Source organism: Lycorma delicatula, chromosome 3 (assembly GCF_047948215.1).
Source record: "Lycorma delicatula isolate Av1 chromosome 3, ASM4794821v1, whole genome shotgun sequence".
Taxonomy (NCBI): Eukaryota; Metazoa; Arthropoda; class Insecta; order Hemiptera; family Fulgoridae; genus Lycorma; species Lycorma delicatula.
The window spans coordinates 153821160-153844420 of record NC_134457.1 but is presented as its reverse complement, the minus strand read 5'-3'; the positions used below and the strand labels follow the sequence as shown (position 1 = coordinate 153844420).

Sequence of the window (23261 nt, the reverse complement as noted above, 5' to 3'; positions counted from 1 at the left end):
AATTGCACAGAATTTTTGTAAGTCCATAGCCATTTATTGCTACCAGGTGTGTTAATATGGAACTGGAATTTTTGTATAGGAAATACATGTTTATTGTATGAAAAGGATAAAAAATATTTTATTAGAAATATTTTCCATCGCTAGTTATACATTTTTCCCATCTCTCTGATAATTTTGAATGCCATGCCAAAAAAACTGTTGCTCTTTTGATGCAAACCAGTCATCGAGTCATTTTCGCACATTTTCATAAGAAGTGAAGCACTGCTTAGCAAGTACGTGTCTCATTGATGCATATAAATAGTAGTCAGACGGAGCTAAGTCTGGTGATTAAGCTGCATGCAAAAGTATTTCCTAACTGAACACCTCAATTGTTTCCTTGACCGGTTTTACTGTGTGCGATGGTGCATTATCATGAAGCAAAATCACTTTGTGTTGCCTTTTTTGATATTCTAGTCGTTTTTCATGCAATGCTTTATTCAGATCAATCATTTGTTGTCGGTAGGGTGCATTATTAACAGTTTTGTGAGGTTTTAGCAGCTCAAAATAGATCACACTCTTTTGATCCCACCAAACACAGAGTATTGTCTTCTTTCCATAGTGATTTGCCCTTGCAATCAATGTTGATGGATCGCCTGGAGTTACCCATGATCTTTTACGCTTAGCATTCTCTAAATATATCCTATTTTCATCACCTGTCACAATTCAATGGAGAAATGACTTTCTTTTGTATCTGGTGAGCAGCATTTCGCAAGTGATTTATCATTTTTCTTGCTGCTTTCATTCAGTTCATGTGGAATCTATTTTCCCATCTTTTGGATCTTTCCCATGGCTTTCAAACATAAGGAAATGGCTTCTCATGTTGCATTTAATTGATTCATGAGTTGTTGCTGTGTTTGAGCATCATCCTAGTCCAACAATGCTTGCAATTTGCTGTCTTCAGACTTTTTCGGTGGTCTTCCACGTTCTTTGTTTCTCATGTCAAAATCGCCACTTTTGAGTTTTTTAAACCACTCAAAGCACTGTGATTTACCAAGAGCATGCTCACTGTAAGCTTCGACAAGCATTCGATGCGATTCTGCAGCAGTTTTCTTTAAATGGTAAGAGAAAATCAATGCTGTCTGCAAATCGTGCAGACTTGACATGTTCAATGCTATTAAAATTATGCTGTTGTATGAAACTTGTATTGTTGTGAGTTGAAAATATTTGTCATTTGGTGCCAATTATGTGGTTTGACAGTAACTACATTGACAGCTAGAGCCATCTATGGGCAAATTCCGGTTTCATATTTACACCTGGTATAATTAGGTTATCAATGTTTCTTTTGTATGATTTGCTTAAATAAGTAGTTTGTTAATTACCACCAAAAAGTACTTAAATTATTTTTTTTAGTTCAGTACTTTTTGAAATAAGAAAGCTTTTAACTTTGTTTTTTTCTTAGCAGAAAGAAAGATTATAATAGATTTAAATTAAAGAAAGAGTAGAAAGCTTAGGTTTATTTAACTGTTTGGACTTTAAATATGATCCTGAGATGGAACAGAGTATCTGAACAATCTCAGAAGCTTCTTTATTACCTTTTACTAGGATCCAGTGACTGCTATACTGCCTAGTAGAAGGTATAAGGTATCAGAATGGAGTTCAGCAATTTCTGTGTTTTTATTAACGATGGAGGATATGCAAAGGGAAAGCTTGAAGGAGATTAACTAAACGGTTTAGACAATTTCCTTCCAGCTTTTTCTTTTCTTATACTACACCTTTCTTTCTTTTTCCTGTTTAGACTCTGGGAATTATGGTTTAGGTATTACTTCAGAGGATGAATGAGGATGATATGTATGAGCGTATATGAGGTGTAGAGTTGTATAGTCTCATTTCAACCATTCCTAAGATGTGTGGTTAATTGAAACTCAACCACCAAACAATACTGGCATCAGCGATCTAGTATTCAAATTCATATAAAAGTAACTGTCTTTAGTAGGACTTGAACCCTGGAACTCTTGACTCCAAATCAGCTAATTTGGGAAGACATGTTAACTACTAGACCAACCCGGTGGTCTATTGCTACTTGGTACCGGTGGTCTATTGCTTGATTCTTATGCTACACCTTAACTTATAGGAACTGTTTTGTAGTTCCTACAGGAACTGGCTTTATTTAGAGTAATTTGGTGAAATAAATAAATTTAAGCTATTTGTCTTTACAATTGAGGAATATTCCTATGTGAAATAATGTATTTTACATTAACTCAAAGTTATTTTTGACTCACGTTAAACTCATGTCATTTTTCAAGATATTGTATGATATAAATTAGAAACAAGATAAAAATAATGAATTTTATATGTGAAAGAAAAGAATTTACTCAGAAATAGTAAGTATTAATAAGAAATTCAGACTATTTTCACGTAAAAGCAAATTTGGTTGCCAAGTCTTTTTACTTGTTTGTTTTTTGAGAAAGCTTTCTTTTGCTGGTCTTTCCTTTCTGAAACACCCAATAAAGTTTAATTCTATTTTATTACCATACCTTTATTCAGATTGATCAGTTTATATTAGTTTTAATAGATAATTGTGAAGGTTATCATTCTTAAACTCATTTCTAAACATTTACTGTAAAATAATTAAACATATTTGCTAAAACTATGTTTAGAGAGAGGGTTGGACTAAAAAAAGTAATTTTATCTATTATCATGCATCTATCTTATGATTGCCTTCTGTTTTGTATTTTTTTTTGTGATAAATATTAATTTTGTAGTAAGACTTTGTTTAAAAATAAGTTTATAAGTATTGTACAAAATTCCCAGAATATTATAAAGATTTTGTCTACATAGGATCATGTTTGATTTATTTTATTTGGTTCAACTGTTAATTGATAATCATTTTGCTTATTAAAGTGTTCTATTAATGTTAATTGTAATTCATGGTTAGTTTATAAGCTGTATTAGCATATTTGTTTTTAAATGTTTGATAGATGTTAATGAATTTTATAGAATGTGAAAAATGTGATGCTTAACTGGGTCTGGTAATTTTTTTAACTGTAGTTTAATATTATACTGAAAAGACTAATTACCATGGATCTTGTTTGGGAAAATTATGGAATAGTTAGGTGTGTCCCATTTTTTGTGTGATTATTAATCTTATTTTCTTTTAGTTTGAAAAGTATGCTTCTGCATGATTGATACTCGTACTTGCTTATCATTGCTTAATGAATGAAAATTACAGAATGTTTGATAAGTAAAAGAACAATATTCTAGCACAAATATTCTCTTTTTCTGTTATTAGTCTATTGAACATACAACATTTTCAAAGCAAAATACATTTCTAAGGTGCAATAAATGAACAAAAAAAAATTATTATTGTTTAGAAAAAAAATCTTTTATTCTGACTTTTAATTCTTTGCTCATTATCAAGTCATTAATATTGTTTATAATTTACTTATAGCAAAAAATAAAGGTTGCAGTAATATGGTAGTGTGGTTCTGATATATATTTATTTTGTGTTTTAATTGTAATATGTAATTAACTATTTTCCCTATACTAAACATACATATTGTGTATGAATATAAACCACCAAAACACAATTAAGTTAAACTTACTGTATTATTTTCTAATAACTAGTTTTTGCGGTATCCTGCATTTTCAATTATTAAGTTCTACATCTATTACATTAAAACATATTCTTTTAATTTTTTGTTATTTTATTTGAAATTGTGTTTTATATTTTGAAATTTTGAATAATATAATGAGCTTATATGTAAATTTTGCTGTTTAGTAATGCAATTTTTAGGATATTAAGGGATAGAATTAGTGATTTATTAAGGTTTTTGACCTGAAAAATTAAATAAAATAGGTCCCAGAAATGCATTTGCAGTAGTTTTTGTGAAATCGGGTGTGAAAAATTAATTGGAGTAAAAAACCGTGTTTTTTTATGTTTGATGTACAATAACTTTTTAAATTGTTAATAAATACATAAAACTTTTAAACAAAACTTGTAGAGAATTTAATTCTGAACAAAATGGTGCAAGTTAAGATGAATAAAATGAAGATAAGTTAGAAAAATTCAAATTTAATTTAGAAACACTAATGCAAGTTTCTCTTGCATTAGAATAGAGTTAAAAAAATATATATAAGTGGCAGTACAAATGCCTTTTATAGAATTGGAGGCAAAAAAAGGATACTTGTTTGTTATTCTACCATCACTTTTTTTGATGCAGCTTCTTCAGATTTCATGAGAAATTGAATAAAGATTATTTATGGTGGAAAAGTACATTTTTTTATGAAAAATAAAAGTGAAAAAACATTTTAGATTATGTTGACTTCCATGTACGTATGATGATGAATCATACATATATCAACATAACCTAATCTCGCTTTGCTTGCTAACCTAATCTAATTAATATTTATTCATAATACTCTATTTAATGTTAATTTGATGAGGTTAGTGAGTGAAGCGAACGTAGTTATGTTTGTTTAGGTTATGTTGATATATTTATGATTCATCAGTACACAGAGTCAACATAATCTAAACAAATAACCTACACTCGCTTTGCTTGCTAACAGACAGATGTTTTGTTTAATACATTGTAATAATATATTTAATGTAATGTTTTTTGACAAAGAAGTTGCATAAAAAAGTGGTGGTGTGATAACCAACAAGTTCCAAAAAAGTCATTTTTAGTTTCATAAAGAGGAAGGTGCATTCCCTGACACTGACAGGCTTAATATTTTTAAAACTACTGTTTTAATCATTATGGGTCACAATATTTTGTTTTAATTTATTGTGTTTTCTATACTTTCTAATTTATTTTCATTATTGTTAGTGTAAGTAACCCATCAAGTTAGTCTAGTGGTTAAACTTGTCGCAAAATCAGCTGATTTTGGAAGTTGAGAGTTCTAATGTTCCAGTCCTTGTAAAGGCAGTTGCTTTTATATGGATTTGAATGTTAGACTGTGGATACTGGTGTTCCTTGTTGGTCGGGTTTCAATTAACCACACATCTTGAGGGGTCAACCTGAGTGTTCCAGGCTACATATTTACCAGTACATTTACACTTACATTACATTATGTCTTCCACTATGTCAGGCCTGGCAAACCAGTTACAGTAATTGCATTTGCCTGTACACTAACACCCAGACCTTGCAGTAGCTGGAAATTTTCTTGGAGAAAACAAATTTGTTAGTGTAAATATCTAATGCAATAGTCATGTTATTCTGTGTATTTATGTATCCAAGGTTGGTTTGATGGTGCAAGAATTGTAATATTAATGTTTAGTTTTCTGTATTTGTCTTTATGAATTTATTATCATTTATTACTTTCATATTAATGTCTAAATTATTATAATCATGTGATTTTTTCTGTTCATATGTGTATTTAAGTTTGCAGTTAAAGGACACAATATTTTATGGATAATATTGTATTTAATTTTTATATTATTATTCTTAAAAATGATTAATTTATTGATAACATAAAATAACTCTATGTTAATGTTATTATACATACATCAATATGTGTGAATAATACTAAGTATGATCATAATGAAAATTTAAATTTATGTGAGATAATGTAGAATATAATGGGAAACAGCAAACCCTCAGTGATAAAACTTCCTCTTAAATCCAAAATAATCTTGATTACGTAAATTATGTGCTATTGTACATAATTATTAAGTTATTTTTACTACATTCATTGCATCATTTTCAGGTATAATAAAAATCTGCACTTTAATATTTTTGCATAGCTTGAAATTATTTAATTAATTTATTCATAACCATTTTTTGTGTTATAGATTCATTTGTATTTTTGCAGTGTTTTGCCCATTGTTTTTGCTATAAATAGGATTGAGCAATTCTAAAATTAATTTTGTATGTGTTATCTACTCTTTATGAGTTTTTAACTGACCAGTTAATATAGGGGGACTCTATAAATAGATACGATTGAAATCATATCTAAATACTATTGATTTACACTTTACTTATCGATTAAAAAAACTAATTTTTCAGCTGGGGGAAAAATTGTGTGTATGTGTACTGTCTAAAATTTATTTTTTCTCAAATTTTTATTTACTCACTGTCATGAATCATTTGATATTTATTTTATTAAACTTAGTACAACTCTCTGGAGTTGCAGGATACAAACACTGTATTAATAGAAATATTAATTACATCATACTCCTCCTGGATAGTTAGTTAGATAAAAAAATAAAAATCGTTACTGAATTTAACATAATTTGCAGTATTATTGAAACATTATGTTTCTTTTTATTAATTGCTAGTGATTTTGTAAGTTGCCTTGACCCTCTCTTTATGCACTATAATGTACAGTTATTAATCTTCTAATTTTTATTTATGTCTTCTAGTTTAAAAAAAAAAATACTGTTTTGTTATCCTCAGGTGAGAAGTTGAACTGAAATCTAATCATAATCCTAGTTTACTTGTTATTGGAAAAGGAATAGAATTCTTCAGTGAAGTAAAAGCATTTTTTTTAAAAACTAATTTTAAAAAAATATTCTTTTATAAAAATATTCCTTTTTATAAAAATATTCTATTTTAATAGGTACTATATTAATGTTGCTGTGAATTTGCTCCTGTAAAAAAATATGGCTTATATTCAAATAATATTTCTGTATGGACTTTGACAAACATACAATTTCAGTTTTTTGTATTACAGTTTGTGTCTAAATTTCTTACAAGGTCTGTCCGTTGATTATTATTAATGAAAGATTTAGGATTGTAAAATTTAAAAACACTGTTTCATTTTACTGATAGTACGTACATCCTTATAATATATATATCTAATAGCTTTCTTTTAGTCTTATCACACCATTATGTTTATCTAATCTCATCTGTTTATCATCCTCAAGACAACATATTAACATGATGGCTGTGATATTTTTTAATGTAGTAATTTTAGTGTGTTACATGTTCCCATTGTCCAGTATTCATGTTCCTTCTGGTGTGTTACAGGACACCTGTATTTTGTTAGCTTTCACTTCTTCTGACTATCATTGATAGAACTATTCCTAAATTTTATTTCAAATGGTGCAATACCATTTACCCAGGTCTAATGTAAATTTAATTCTTCTAATGTCAGATTTTAATCTTTAAAATTATTCAGTATAACAAAAAAATAAACAAGGTTAGGTGGAAAATACACTTTCTGCACAGAAGGGAAATCCAGAGGAAAATAAGGCATCACTGTAAATGCTCATACAGGACATAAATATATTCAGTACAGCAAACATCATCGTAATGTTTGAGGTTATTTACATTTTGTAAATATAATTAACACTTTTCTTCCCAAGAGAGTTTACCATGACATTAAATTATTTTCTTTTTCGTTGGATTTACATTTAAAGCTTATAAAATTGGCCTTTTTTTAAATGTATAGTAATGAGTATTTATTTTTAATCTTATGTTTACTTATAAGAACTACCTTAGTAATCAGAATGCTTGTTAGAAAATTTGTTATTATTTGTTAATTTTCATTTAAAATTTGTAAACCTCAAGGAAAAATCCATGATGTATTGAAAAATGCTTAATTAAAACCCAAGTTGTCTTGTGGTTTTTGGTGTATCAGTAAACTACTCAATTAATTGAGCATCCACTAAATCGAAGTTCCTCACTAAACTTATCAAGTTTGTAAGTGGTATTGTGCAATTACAAAAATGTGTTTCTTTATTTTTCTTTCAGAATTCCTCTTCAGATGGCATATTTGTGCCTCGTCATGTTTTATTAAAAACTGGTATTCCAATCGATAGACCAGCTCTTGGTGTTAACCGATTATGTGGTTCTGGTTTTCAGTCTATAGTTAATGGAGCTCAGGTATGTATAATCTGTTCTCTTTAATATATACTTTGTAATATTATATTGGTTGCTATTAAGTTATGATATATTTTTGTTATATTAAAAAAATATTTGTTTCTTGTGCATTACCATATTTTATTATTGTTGTAGTGTACACAGGTGTGTCTCATACACACTATAAATAATGAGATCAAAATAAAAACTATAAACAGTTTACGTAGCAAATATTAATATAAAATGTTTTGTAAAGAATTATATCAGTATCAAGTAAATAATTATTAACATGAAATGTTAATTATTTTATTTTAATTCTTGTAACAATTCTTTTTGTAATAATTCTTTTTAACAATAGTTATAAAAAAAAAATATTTATTCTGGATTATACAGATTAGAAAATATTATTACATATTACAGTTATTAATTTTACTATTGCTATGAACTTTAATAAACTATTGTTATAATTACTGTAATTTGGTGGTTAAAAAGTTTCTTTTCTTTATATTTGAAATAACCATTCTTGGAATAAAAGAATACTAAATTTTTTAAGCCTCCTTTCCAGTTTTCTTTCTCCTTTGAGTTCAAGAAAAAATTTTTATTTGTAAGTCAGTATGGAATTTTTATAATAAAATCAGTTTAAAAGATCAATTTGTGGGTATAATGTGTTAATGTATGTATGAGAATAATGTGTTGTCTAATATTAAAGTTGTATTCTTAATGTAAAATTTTTGTTGGGTATTTCCAGTTGTTGTAAAATATAAACTGGAAATACATAATACTGTAATCACTTTCATCCTCTTAAAGATAGGAAACTCTGTAATAGTTTTCATATAATTTTATAGTAAGCTACTTTCCCAAAATTTTATTTTCTGTTCAGTTTGTTAAAAATGTCAACTGGAGTTAGGAAATCTATGCTTATTCTTTCTGAAGCTTATTTTTAATTGTATTCTGAATAACCTCACTTATTCAAAGCGTCACATTCTTGATTACATTTTCTACTTCTTTTTCCCATTCACTATTCCTCTTCTTTCCTTATACTAGAGTTCTGTTCTTTGTGACTATTTTGTTAAGGATGGCTGAGATTATTTCATTTGAATTGTCAATTGAGAACATCTGATGTGGACAACACATGACTTCCTTGTATGCATATTAAATTACATTTTCACATTTTTTTATAATGAAATTTACATCAAATTTTATTTCATTAAAACTTTCGGATATTTTTTCTATTTTTTTTAAATTTTTTTATTGAATTATTATTCATTGTAAAAATTTGTTTACAATAAAAGGTTAATAATTATTAATAAATCAATATATTTAAATTAAAAAAAAGGTAAAAAAAAATGAGATGAAGTCTGATTCAAACCGATGTGCCTTCCCCTAAGATCCAAATATTTCATTAATTAAAATTTTATTTGGCTATAACTCTGGAACCAATGAAAATAAGTACCACTTATGATATATTGTTGAAAAGCTCTCAATGAGAGCTTAGTGCAATAAAGAAAAAATCTAAAATTCAAATTTTTGGGGATTTTGGGCTTTTTGGATACTTTTGGTTCAGTTGATTGCAATCAAAAGTGGGAGGTGCACAACTAGATGTTACAACAGTCCTAAATCCAAAATTTTGAATTCCTATGGCTTAAAGCTTTTAAGTAATGCGAGATACATACGTACATACATATGTACATAGAGACGTCACCGAAACTAGTCAAAATGTTTTCAGGGATGGTCAAAATGGATATTTCCATTGAAATCTGGAAACCAAAATTTTTCACGATCACAATACTTCTTTTACCTCATACAAGGAGGTAAAAAGGTTGGGTAATCATACTAATATGATCTATAATTTATTCCTTTTTCAACTTTGGTGATTATTGTGTTATTTGTACACTTTCTGCACATAGGTGTGGTAATTACTTTAAACTTTCTGAACTCTTGTATACTTCACAATTCAGTTACAAGTTGTTAGGAAGAACTCTACCAGCTTCTGTTGCCTTTGTGTAATCATATTTTATAATTCCTTAGAGCCCTCTAAGTAAACTTTAAAACTTTTCATACTACCTTAATCTGAATACTTATGTAATTACTTATTTGCTATTTTCAGGGCTCAATCTCTTAATAATTTGAATAGTTCTCTGAAAACAAGTTATTGATTGTTACAAAAAGCATTTGTTTGCTTTTGATATGAATTTCTAGATGCCCAATTTTTTTTACAGATTGTTTTGTAGTTTCAATCTGAACCAAATTTTAGTTAGGTTCAGAAAAAAAAATTATGGTTGGTTTGTGATTGTTCTATTATAATTTGATCCCATAATATAAGAAACTATGAAACCTACTCCGAACTTAGCTTAATCATTTTTGGAATGGTTCAAGAGAAACATGGAGAAGTGATGTCAAGAATTTTAGAAATATATCTAAACCAGACCAAATTAGATACCTAAATCATATATATCTATTTAGATATCTAAATTTCAGGCTAAATTTTTTATGTATCCACAGATTAGTAAATATTCTTTTTCATCCTTGTGTGTGAATAAGGAAAAGAAATCATTGGTAATCTTTGGAGATCATCGGTTCTAGGTCATAAGTTTCCAGCACTTTTTGTACAAGCATTCTATTTTAAACATTTTGGGTTATTGATCATCATTTTCCTAGACATTCCGTACCATTTTGAGAATAACTATTTCTAATTCAGCTTTATGTCCGTTAGGGAAATGAGACAATTAGTGGTGAATGAGTCATTGGGAGCTTTCATTTGTATATTATGAATAACTTTGATGTTTTATTTATGTTATTATTTAGTGTGTATATTTTTATTTTAATGTTGCACAGTTAAATAATGTTATGTAGATACAAATATATTTAATATTCAAATTATGATGTATTTAATTTACAGCTTAAAAAGTTTATATATTTATAAATTAATTTAAATATAAATTTATCTGCCATCAAATTATGATAATGATAGTTCACTTAAGTTGATAGCACTGATAAAATAAGTGATACATTAAATTTTATATTTACATTGCCCGTTCTTCTAGTTATCTTTCGAATAACTTTATTCATGATTGTTATATAAAAAATAAAAAAAATAACTTTTTGATGTAATTGTTATGATGATTTCAACAATCACATCAAAAAGTTATGATTGAAAAATATTTTGGTTTAATAGTTGGTTAGTAAAGCATTTAGGCTTTATGTTTTGGTGGTTCTTTGCACCAACATTGAGCTTCATTTCAACTGAGGATATATATATATACATAAAACAATGGTGTATTTATTTTTGTTTTAGTTTAAGTATAATCATCACCACTCCTAAATAAAGTATAAAAGATACTGTTTAGTAATAGTACAATAATTATTTGTGAATTTCCCACATTGTGAACGTTTAACAAACGTTTCTATAATTTACCTGTTAGAATGGGGCCTGATAAGTTGGCAAATTGAATTGATTTATTCCAATGACAGACAGTCATGTGGATTGAAGTGCCCTTTCTCTTTCTGCTAAACATTAGCTCTTACTTCTTCCTTGGATGAGTACCATAGACATTGAGCCATTTGACATCCAGTGGTGTCAGTGATTATATGTTGACTCTGCTGGTAGCTGACAGCATAAATTCACAGAATAAATAGTCTGCATGTATGGAATCTTCTATGGTTAAGAATGAAATATAGTTTCTAGCTCATTCTTAATGCACTTTATTGCCAAAAATTATAAATGTATGCTCACAGGCAGTATATTGCTTTAGTGTTTGATGAATATGAATGGAGTAATTACTAGCGTGTTTTTGTAACTTCAATGGGAGTTGACAGAAGCAATTGAAAATGTTATGTCATTCTTCACAAGCATGTGTGCATGACATGTATATGGCATTCCCAAATGTAAGTGCTGTGCACTGATGCAGTTCTCTTTTTCATGGGTCAAACACATCAATTAAAAACAGAATATTCCAAACTTCTGGATATACTGTAAGTATTAGCAACACCAGTTGGGGAGCTGATTGATCATGTATTTTGTGTTTTTATTATTCCTTAATTTGTTCCTGTTAAGATTATGGTTGTGTTGCCTACTCTTCAGTGTTTCATATTGTGCTTAAAATGCTCGATGCTGTACATTACGCTTTCCTTTGTCTTGCTACAGATGCCTTTAGATCATGTGGCCCTGTCATCTTTGCCAAGAGGAAGTGGTCCTCTGCCGATTGTGGTTAGGACATACCAGAGCTACTCATGGGTATCTGATGTCAGCAGAAAACACACAATTATGCATCTGGTGTGATTGCCGCTTGACTGTGCACCATATCCTTCTGTATTGCATATGTTATGCAGTCTACATTGTAAATTTAAATTATCAAGGAAAATTCACCTTATCCTAGGCAATGACAAAAATGTTTAGACTGGCTATTGATATTCCTACAAAGTATAGATGTTTCATAAAATTTAATATTATTTGCCATCTGATACCAACAATCAATTTTTGTTATTCATGTTGTATTTGTTTATTCTAATGCTAAAATTTTTAGTATTCTAATTTTAATATTATTATTACAATTTTATTTTTAGTTCTTAAATTCTTTTGTTGTCCAAAAAGGAGGGGCCCTTTACATTTCTCTTAGATTCGGAAAATTTTATTTATTTTTACTTAAATTTTAAAACTTTTTATTTTTTATTTATTTATTTTTTTTTTGATTTGTTTTCTTTTTTAAAGGAATATATATATATATATATATATATATATATATTTTATTTTAAGTTACCTTCTGTGATATTAGCTTTAAGTAAGTTTTTAGTGGTAGTCTAGCTATGATACTAGTTGTAAGTTTTTGTTCTTTTTTGTTTTTAATATTTTAGTTTTAGTTTTACATATTATATGTTTGTTCCGGGCAATGATAACATGAAACATTTTTCGCTAAAAAAAAAAAAATTTCTGATGTAGCTTCTAATGTTTTATTTATGTTGTCTTTTTCATTTCCCTACATATCATTTATATTAAGATTTTAAATAAGTAAATTATTTATTCATTCATAATTCTTGATAACTTCTGTAGTTGGAAGAAAGAAAGCACATCTTTCAAAATAAATCACTTATGATTTTTTTTATTTTTTTTTATGTAAAATATTCTTTGTCTAGCGAGAAGTTAAACTCATTGTTTAATTTAAAGAACTGCCAGCAAAAAGATTACTTGATGCCAGTATGAAAATGGCAGACTAATCATGAGGAATGCTGGATCAACGATTGAAAATGTTTTGCAGTTTAAAAAAAAAAAATTAACTATACAATTTGATTTGGTATATCATTAATAAACATAAATTTTTAAATTTTGAATTAATACCATTACTGACCACCACGCGCAAGAATATAAAAAAACAATAAAAGTATAAAATTTATCAGCAATAATAAATGAAAAAAGTTTAACATGTATGAAGATGAAATGCCATTTAATTTTAAAAGAAATGAAGATAAAAGTACTAAATTATGTATAGCATTAAAATGAGTATAATGAATATAAATCATAAAAATATTGCAAACTAATTCTATTATAATTAAATATAGTTATTATGTATATTCAGTTTTGTTATAATCTGTCAAATAGTGTTCAAAAGTTTAAAGATTAATATTTAGAATCTACTGTGTTAGTAGATAGGTAGTTAGTTAGGAGGTCAGTAAATAGGTTAGTAGGTATTGTACTAGGAGCATTAGATTAATAGTTAATATTTTTACAAAATCTGCAGGTAGGTTATTCCAGTGGTTTATATTATAACTCTTGAATAGGAATTCTTTGTGTGGAATTTTTAGAAACTGTATTTTAGATAGATTAAGATCATCTATCCAAAAGATGCTTTTGGATAGATGATTTTGCATTGCTTGAGAGGTGTATTTTGTTAAATTCAAAGTATTTAGGCAATTCTGCATATCTATAATGTGCTCTTAGATACATATTATTAAAAAAAAAATTTTACGTTATAAAAATTTCATTATTGTGTTTGTATTCCATACATTGTGAAAACTTACTAATCTAAGGTTAAATAATTAGAATACCTTATTATATGCATGTATATTATTAATACGTTTATTGTATTCTATGGTTATATAAGGTTATTATTTTCTAACAATTATTTTATAACTTTTGATGGTACAGCTTCAAATATGTATTTTTAAAATGATTATGTAAGAGAAAGATAAAGGTTTTTTCTCTGAACAAACAAAAGAACAATTTTTTATTAGTATTTAATTTTTAAATTACTTAGACATTGTTTCTTCTATACTTTTAATATATCTTGTATCAATTGAACCACCAAAAAAAGTGTTAGGTAAATATTGCTCGCCAATTTTTAGGTATTATTTGATCTTTATAGAGTCACATATATGTTATAATTATTATTTCAGAATATTCTTGTTGGAGATTCAAAGGTAGTATTAACTGGAGGTGTTGATAACATGAGCCAAGCTCCACATGCTGTCCGAGGAATTCGTTTTGGTATTCCACTTGGTGGAAAACTTGAACTTGAAGACACTCTATGGGTGGGCCTTACAGATACTTACTGTGGACTTCCTATGGGATTAACTGCGGAAAAACTAGCTGAAAAATATAAAATACCAAGAGCTGAAGTCGATGAGTTTGCTTTGCGATCACAAACATTATGGAAGAAAGGTAATATTTATGGAAATTTTAATTATTGGTACTAATTTAAATAAGAGTAGGTGATATGAAAAGTGGGATTGCTTTAAAATGTGACAGTACCTTGACGTCTGGTAAATTTTAGGTAGTACATAACAGGAAATTGGTTGATATGAAATTAAAGTGAAATGCCAACAGATTTATGTTTAATAAATTAGTTCCCGTAGCTCACTGTGTAAACAATGCCACATGTAGTTTCACAACAAGCTATTGTTGCCATTCATTAAAGACTAATGATTGTAGTGAATCCTATAAAATAATAATTGTTATTTAAGCAATCAGTATATTTTATTAGTTTTTTTAGTGATGTTTATTTACTTAATCCACCTTATTTGTAATTTTCCTTTGAAATTTATTTTCTATCAGAATGTCAAACATCTTACATGAGATATAGTAAGTTTATAATTGTTAATTTATTTGTAGTATGGAAGAATTAAAATCTTGTAAAGAAAACAGTATTGCTATAAATCCAGATTGAGAGTAAATAAACTTAGGAAAATTCCTTTAATAGCAAATAGTGAGATCAAATTATTACAAAACACTCATATGTAGATTAATGTATAAAATGAACATTTTATTATTGTAGCCAAACTTTTTTTGTAAGTGTTAATTAAATAGAAGACAAGTGTGTAAGATGTGTTAACAATATAAAGTCAAAGCCCATTGTGCTGACCAAACAAAGGCCAAAGTAGAAGGAAAAGAAGATGAGATGCATTCTTTAAGTTGGGATTAAACCATTCTAATGTATTAAAGGATTTTTTTACATATTTCCCTCCTGTGAATTCTAGTTCAGTTGTCTCTTATACCGTGTTCTTAATAATAAGATTAAAAAAATATAATATAATCAAAGAAGATTATATTCAAACCCTGGAGGAGCTGTCTAGACTAGATCCACGAATCACAAGCTAATAATGGATTATAACAGAAAAAGAAACGAGTCATGATGATAATATTTGTAGACTTCAAGAAAGCAAATGATTGCATTCACAGACAATCTATTAAAAATTTAGACAACTTGGACTACATCCCAAATTAATTAGTATGATAAAACTGACCCTCACAAGCACTAAGTCAGAAGTGAGATTCGGAGGCATACTTTCAGATCCATTTAAGATCAAAACAGGACTGCGCCAAGATGATGGATTCTCACCGCTACTATTTAATTGCACTCTGAAAATCATAATGAGAGAATGGCCCAATAAAATGCTCCCCAAAAATAAAACCACACCAAAAATTCAAAACAAACTGATTTGGTTTCCTCGATGACTTGGCATTCTTAGCAGATGACATCTACAAAGCTAAAACACAAGAATTTTTTAATTAGAACTTCAAAACATTGCAAATAAAATTGGCTTCAAAATATCATTCAAAAAGACAGAAATTATGCTCCAAAAACCAACATTATTAAAAAAAGTAAATATAAATGGTAATAAAATCAAAATAGTAACCAGTTTAAGTACCTCAGAGAAATAATAACAACCTAAATGAAAAAAACCTTGATCCAAATAAGAAGAAACAAATTAGCTAAAACTCAAAAATTAACCTGGTACACTTGCAATAAATCTGAAGGAAATTGACCTTATACCAGAAGACATCACAGGCAAAATAAAATTAAACAAGAGAATTAAGAACAAAAACACTTGCTTCACACTCACAAGAAAAACACACTACACAAACATTTTCAATATTAGAAAGGGCACAAGATTGAAACATATGAAAAAGTACTGGGAGGACTGCAAGTCCTGAATAGTCCCTTTGAAGAGACTTGGATAATGGACTGACTAAAGTGATCTAAACATGGCCATAAAAGTTGAAAAAAAAAGAAGTGATTAGTTAATAAATATTTAGAGAAATCCATCAAAATATTCTCAGTGCTGTAATCTGTGTAGTTCGTTATTTGATTCTGTTGTTATTATCTTTCTGTAAGCATATTTTTAATAGTACAATGTATTTTCGAGAGAATCAACTACTTTTGTGTTTAATTCCCATGATTTTATATGAATTACACTTATCAGAACATAAGAACAAGAAAATGCAGTAAACTGAATTTCCCATCCCTGTCCAGAAATTTTTCATTAATTTTAAAAATTTAGGTATTTCTGCTTTTCTTTGAATAACACTAAATGAGTTTAATAAATATTCCTATATTTAAGATTTGTTTGTTAATTCTCTTTTTTTAATATAGCTCAAGATAATGGTGTTTTTGCTACTGAGCTGGCACCAGTTACTATTTTGCACAAGAAGAAAGAAGTGATTGTTGATATGGATGAACATCCCAAGCCACAAACTACAGCTGAAGGATTAGCAAAACTGCCGACTGTATTTAAAAAGGATGGAGTTGTGTCTGCAGGTTCAGCTTCAGTAAGTATACAATAGTATTGTTTACGTAAATAAAATGTTTTTAATTTGTATATTACTGTTGGTATGCTTCTATTAAGCTGTACCATTTTAAGTGAATTGATTTGTTTTGGAATGCAGTCATTAGGTGAGCTGAATGTAGATTGTGTTTAGTTACTGAATTTAGATTACATTCAAGAATGCTTCTGTAAATCATGAGAAAAAACATAATAATATTGACTTTCTTTTTGTCTGTATGAAGACAGTTACATAAATTAATTTTTCATAGCAATTGAGACCTTCATACTGACATGACGGATAACATTAACTTTATTTTACCTTTAGACGATCAATTGTTATATTTATATTTTTATAAAATTCAATATAGTATAATTAATGATATGTGAAGTAAGTAGTTATAATGTTTAACACATCATTGTTCCTGAGGATGGATTAATAATCATAAAGCGCTCAAACAACATTATTAAAGATTGTTGGTAATTGGAAACTATGATATAAATAATTGACAGTTACATGGTTTAGACAGTTCTTTGGATTTTTTTTCCTTTTTGATGCCTATGTATTTTTAAATGTTTGTCAGACATTGTGACAGCATATTTAAAATTTAATTTGATTCATGCATTGAGAAACAAGTTAGTTATTTCAACTTGTAGTTCTGTTGACTGCTTCTGATGTATAATTGTGTGGGTTTTACAAATTTGGTGCTTCCTTTTCTATTCACATTATCTTGTAGTTCATTAGGTTAGGAATTTTAGAGGACTTTCTTTATAGTAGCTAACCGTTGAGGCTAGAATATTAAAAAACTGGGATTTGAGAATCTGTTCCAAATTAGAAGATAGATTTAATAGTGTGTTCTATTTTTACAATAGTATATGGTTAAATCTTAAACTTTAAATAGTTTCAGATAAAGATGTTCTGCAGCCTCCTATAAACCTACTTATTCCATTTTTTAAGTTGTGAGCGTCTAAATTATTTTAAAATCTGTTTGCTTTTGGTTGATTATTTATTTACGAATTAACAGTGAACGAAAAGCATTAATGAAGATTTAAAAAATATTTGTTTGTGTATCTCTGATTTTCTTATTCTACAATATATCTAATAGTTTCTTTTGTAGCCAGAAAATACTTTCTATAATTTGTTTAGATGATTTCCCCCAAAACAGTTTCAAGAGATTATCAATTCATGGTACTGCTCTTGTTACCACCAATTGTAGATGTTAGTCAAAAACAAAAATATTTGAGCTTGTCAAATGTAATCTACACAGACAGCCTAAGCAAGATTATCATCAATCATTTCACCGAAGAACTTCACATCTGATGAATATTTTATAATATTATTACTATCACAATGTTAAAATTATTTTTATGTTTTCTTTTAGAACTTATAAAGTTGGATTTATTTATTATTTTTATTGTTTATTATTAAATTATGCTGAGTTAGATGTTCAGTAGCTAATTGTGATTATGAAAGAACTTATTTTTATTGAATTTAAATTGGCGCTGAATTGTATCAGTATTATCTCATCTACATAAAGTATTAGTAACTTTCTAATTGCTGAAGGTTGCCCGTTAAAAATGAAATTGGATCTGGCATTAACTGTAGTACTAATTAATACTTCAATATGTTGGGGCGATTCATTTTTTCTTGTCTCTGAGAATGGGTGTTTAGCTTCTCTTATAATATTGTACCTTAGAAATTGTTGTTATATAATAATTAATCAGTCATGCTATTCTTTTATCCATCTAGCAAATTGGCTTGACTGTTAAGGACCATCATAGACGGTCTTGTCAAGGATCTGCATATGACATTTGTGTCATTAACATGTTCAGTGCTTCCTTCAATTTGGTGACCATTTCTCAAAGAATTGGTTCTGTTGATGGTATTTGGTATGTGGGTGGTGGTTTTTGGAGAAATCCTGTAGTCTTTTTTTTTATTTAAAAATAATTATTTTCTAGTAAATAGTTATGTTATATAATATTTATTAATAAAAATGAAAAACATATTAGATATTATTCGATTTTGAAAATGATTGAAATATTACTAAAAGATATCTTCATAAAATGATAGACATCAATTGCTAATTTTTAAAATTCATAAATAATTCCATAAAATATGTTTTTACTTATTTTAAATTATTATAATGATGTAATGTTATTAAGCGATGAAAGACTAGAGAAAATACCAATTTTCTTAGTCTTCAATAATATAATTTATTTTGTGTGAAAGGTTAACAATTCAGTGCTAGCTATGTTTGATGTACACCATCAGAAATGATTTTGATTTTGTATTAGCACTGTATAATCTACAGAATTTGTTGAATTTTTCCCATATTGTCATAAATGCTATTTTTTTTATCTCTTACAGTAAAATATTAACAATTTTTATAAGTTAAAACAATTGTTAATTTTTTTTTTTTATTATTGTAGGGAATTTGTGATGGTGCTGGAGCTGTAGTTCTAGCAAATGAAGAAGGTATAAAACAACACAACCTTACACCATTAGCACGATTAGTTGGTTATTCAGTAGTGGGAGTTGAACCCAGTATTATGGGTATTGGTCCTGCTCCAGCCATAACGAATATAGTGAAAGCTGCAGGAAAGACTTTGGATGATATTGATTTAGTAGAAGTAAGTATTTTTTTAATAAATACTTATTTTTGTGCTATACTTCTTGATTATATGATACATTTTAATGATATAACTGTACTATTGTACCAACTAATATTAAATATCACAAAGTTCATTAGAACTTCACAGGTAAGAGTCTGCAAAAGTGGATGGCATGATGAAATCAATCAACAAACTGTTTTTAGTTCTAAACATTACCTAACCTAATGTGAAATGTAAATGGGAAAAATTAAGCATAAAAACATTATATTTCAGTTCGGTTAGATTTGCAATAAATAATACTTCCAAAAATACCTCAAATTTTGTTAGACTTTTTTTTCCATTTGATGAACTGCAGGACTCAAATATGTCACTTTTTTTTAAAGGTCACTGTACAAATCACGCTGCTAGGTAGTAGTATTTGATAGTACTAAGTAGCATACAAAAACTTGATAATATACTTGAAATAGTAAAATTTAACAGAAAATGTACTACAGCTTGTTTTAATAGTAAATGCTCTTATGTAAATGAATGTACTGAAGATGAAACAATTTTTTTAATTCCCATCACTTCATTAAAAAAAAAAATAAAATGTATTAATTTACAAGTGATTATAGCCGTTAATAAAATACAAAAAACACGAAAACAGTAGGAAAGTGTTGCAAAGCAAATGTGGCAACAAAGATTTGTTACATAAAACAGAAATAAATTCGATTGGTGATATTTTTATTCTACAGTTAGAACTATTTGAAACAATTGATGTAGAAATAAAAAAAAGTTCATTTAATAATAATATTATAAGTGTGTCCACAGATACAATAAAAATGGAGGGTTACACTTATAAAGTAATATGCAATATTTATAATAATTTATAATAACGTTTAAGTGTTCCATATAATAAGCAAAAAATAGAAAAATTTATTACAAATTTCTTACTGGCCCAATTTCATTTATTAAACAACAAACAATCATAAGAAATATATTATTTCTGTAAATGTAGTTTGTATTACATATAAATAAAATTGGGCTGGTAAGAGTTTTGTAACAAATGTTTCTATTTTTTGCTTATTATATAGAATGCTTAAACATTGTTTATTATCTATGATTGTATATCTATTGACTATTATTTATATCTATCATGATTTTTTTTTTTAAACAGAATTCTAAATTAACAGATTTTGATAATAGAAATGTAGTGTCTTACCTTTTTTGATATCAGTATCAGTTTGTTAAAGACAGTTTTATTTATATTACAGAAATTTTTATTTTTTTGGGCGGAAGAAATGATATCTGCCTGACTCTTATCATACGGTTTACAATTTCATGTAATTTACAATTGGATGAGTAATATAATAAATTTCAATTAAAAATGTACTCTTTTATATAGTTAAGTGTATATGTATGTATTATTTTAGTATGATATGTTCTTGACCATTAGACACTACATGCCACTGCTTGTCATTGAAAAACTGCAACCATAGTTGTCTAACTTTAATATGCAGTAAGAACCAATTCATCAATGTGGCTTTTGTCACTGTTGTAATTCTTATCCTTACTTCATATTCAGTATGCTTTTTGCAGAATGTCTGGATTTAATTGTAATATCGGTTTGTAAAAAAAAAATGTTGTTCATTCTCTTGCCTGGGATCTAGAGCTGTTGTTAATTTTAATTATCAGTGTGACTTTTTAAGGCACATTCATCATGTATTTACTAAAAGAATTTATGTAATGTTGGAGAAAAGTTATATATGTTACAAGCATACAGTAATGTCAACTAAAAAGATTAAAGCTGTTGGTCTGTAGGTTGGGTTTTGGTTATTTTTTCATAAATAAATGTAAAAGGAAATTTTAACAATCACAAATGAAATATCTTCTAAAAGGATGTTCTTAAAAAGTAAAGGAGTATTTGTTAATTTATGTATGTATGAATTTGATATTGTACTTGATTATAAAAGTAGTATTCCTATCTTTAGTTAAGCTATTCTACTTTCATCTTTAATTAGAATCAAAGTGGAAATTGATCAGACTAAAAGTAATGTTGTTATTGGATAATAATATTAGATTCAAATGGGGAGTGGTATTTTGTTCTACATCACAGGTAAAAAAGAATGTTTAAGAATCAGGGGTACTACTTCTGATTTTGTCATCATTATTACAACAAAATATTACTTCTAAAGCAAATTTTTTTTATTTAAGAAAAATTGTACATAATAAAGTATTTCTGATTATTTGCAATGTAGTCTAGATAGCCGTTCATTAAAAAAAAAACCATTAAAAAGAAAAAAGGTGGTTATAAAAATGTTAAAAAAATATTTTGAAATTTTTCTGCATAATTGAATTGATATTTCTAAACATAACAAAGCTTTCTGTTAAACTGAGATGTCGATTAATTGATTCTAATAGTTAATATTGGATTTGCATATTGTGTCCTTTTATTATTGTATTTTTTAAATCTTATTTCCATTTTCTGTTGAACAATACATCTGAAAGTTATCTAGGTTTAATTGTAGTTTACTTTTTTCTGCTGTAAATACGGTTACTTTTTGACCAGCTTTTCTATAGTATTTAGAATTTTTTCCTGATACTTTTATATCCTTTACTTGATCTGTAAGGAAATACTGTTGTATGTAAAGATCTTTATAATTTTATAAAATATCTAATATTTAATTTAATTTCATTTAGTTTTTTTCAGTTAATTTTTATTTCTTAGAGATGATGTTTTAGGCCATCTGCCAAGGCTTGTACCTGATCCATTCATTTTGTTTAACTTACTATTCTTTTCTTTTATGTATAACTCTTTCATTGTTTCTGTTAGTTATATTATCATTGAATATGAATTTAAAAATTCCTTCTTTGTAATTTAAAAAATCATTAGTTATTTCTTCTTTATTAACTGATCACACTGTATTTTGAGATTATGCAATTTACAATAATACTGGGGCAACTTACAAGTCCTGGGATGGTAAAACTGTATTCCTTATAACCTGATAGTTCCAAACAGCTGGAATATCTCATAGTTTCAGTTTGATAATTGAAGAATATGAAGTAAGAATAAATTTACTGTTTGCATTTATTAATCTTAATGACAGTTGCCACTACTTAACAAAATTAAGAATTTTCTTCATGTTCAAATATTTGGTGTGATAAAATCAAGAGCACATTTCTTTTTGTTTGTAGGAGGTATGGTTAGTGGAATCTTGTGTGTGAAAAATGCCTTGACTGATGAATTTGATTCTGGAACCTTCTGCTGGAATTTACTTTGATTATAAATATGGATTTTCTAATTTATGATTTAGTTGACTTTGTTTATATATGCCATGAGGTGGATTTAATTTAACTGCTTGTCAGACCAAACTCTTTTGTACATTGATTTATTATTAAAAACACTATTCTTAATACCTTTTTTATGACACAATTAATATTTAATTGACTTCTGTTCATTACAGATAAATGAAGCATTTGGAGCCCAAACACTTGCTTGTGTGAAAGAGCTTAAGTTAGATATTGGAAAATTAAATGTAAATGGTGGTGCTATAGCATTAGGGCATCCTTTAGCTGCTTCTGGTGCTCGTATCACAACACACTTAGTACATGAATTGAGGTAAGTCATAGTATGTTATTGATAAAGTTGTCCTGTGTCTAACTTAGCCCTTACAGAGGTATTTAAGTGAAGAATATAGAATTCATTTGACAAATCATTCTATACAATAACTACTGTGCCTGACTACTTCTAACTTTCTCTGTTAAAAATAAATAAATTTATTTTATTTTCATTTGCAAACATTATGTTTAGTTTGTGGCCAGGGTTTTTATATATATGTGAATATTAACTTAAAT

At 27.6% G+C, this 23261-nt stretch overlaps 1 protein-coding gene across 1 annotated transcript in view; it reads left to right on the top strand.

The window, feature by feature from the left end:
- The window catches only part of yip2 (yippee interacting protein 2), a 36556-nt gene that overhangs the window by 8826 nt on the left and 4469 nt on the right, over positions 1-23261 (top strand). The window contains exons 3-7 of the mRNA XM_075360827.1: positions 7674-7805; positions 14169-14433; positions 16646-16821; positions 19245-19445; positions 22871-23025. Of these exons, the coding sequence (XP_075216942.1) occupies positions 7674-7805; positions 14169-14433; positions 16646-16821; positions 19245-19445; positions 22871-23025 (929 nt within the window). The remainder of the gene's footprint in view (positions 1-7673; positions 7806-14168; positions 14434-16645; positions 16822-19244; positions 19446-22870; positions 23026-23261) is intronic.